Source organism: Eimeria mitis, genomic scaffold (assembly GCF_000499745.2).
Source record: "Eimeria mitis Houghton genomic scaffold, Emh_scaff345, whole genome shotgun sequence".
Taxonomy (NCBI): Eukaryota; Apicomplexa; class Conoidasida; order Eucoccidiorida; family Eimeriidae; genus Eimeria; species Eimeria mitis.
In genome coordinates, this window is record NW_013571791.1 from 20,356 (window position 1) to 21,149 (window position 794).

Genomic DNA, 794 nt, shown 5'->3' on the forward strand with positions numbered 1-794 from the left:
TTGAGGTGTATAGGCAGCTGGGGTGTATAGGGAGCTGGGGTGTATAGAGAGCTGGGGTGTACATGCAACTGAGCTGTATAGACAGCTGGGGTGTATAGAGAGCTGCGGTGTATAGGCAGCTGGGGTGTACATGCAGCTGAGCTGTATAGGGAGCTGGGGTGTATCTCTATCTGGGGTGTATAGGAAGCTGAGGCGTATGGGCAGCTGGGGTGTACAGGGAGCTGGGGTGTACATGCAGCTGAGCGCTATACAGCTGGGGTGTATAGAGAGCTGGGGTGTATAGGGAGCTGGGGTGTATAGGCAGCTGAGGTGTATCTTTATCTGGGGTGTATAGGCAGCTGGGGTGTATCTTTATCTGGGGTGTATAGGGGGAGCTGGGGTGTATCGGCAGCTGGGGTGTATAGAGAGCTGAGGTGTACGTACAGTTTGAACCCAGTTGGCGGTGGAGGGTAGGGGGAGGGGCTGTATTGCTTCTACTGCTTTTTGTGCTGCTTCTAGGGCTCTGAGCTGCGTCAGCATGTCTTGCTGCTTCTCTTGCATGCGTTTCTGTTCCTGTTCATCCTGCTGCTGCTGCTGCTGCTGCTGCTGCTGCTGCTGCTGCAGGAGGAGTTGCTGCTGTTGCTGTTGATGCGTTAGGATTTTCTGCTGCAGTTCCTGGCGTCTCGTTGTCAGTGCTGCTGCTGCTGCTGCTGCTGCTGCTGCTGAACCCTCACCCACTGTCTCCAGCAGCCTAGCAGCAACAGAATTTAGAGCAGCAGCAGCAGCAGGCTGCAGCAGCTTGACTATCTGCGGCT

The 794-nt window shown here is 55.4% G+C and overlaps 1 protein-coding gene across 1 annotated transcript in view; it reads left to right on the forward strand.

Annotated features, from left to right (window-relative positions):
• Positions 1-130: 130 nt before the first annotated feature.
• EMH_0008850 (uncharacterized protein) overlaps positions 131-794 on the forward strand; it is a gene marked incomplete at both ends in the record, with an annotated part of 2,917 nt that continues 2,253 nt past the window's right edge. Inside the window, one exon of the mRNA XM_013498483.1 lies at positions 131-226. Coding sequence (XP_013353937.1) covers positions 131-226 — 96 coding nt within the window. The remainder of the gene's footprint in view (positions 227-794) is intronic.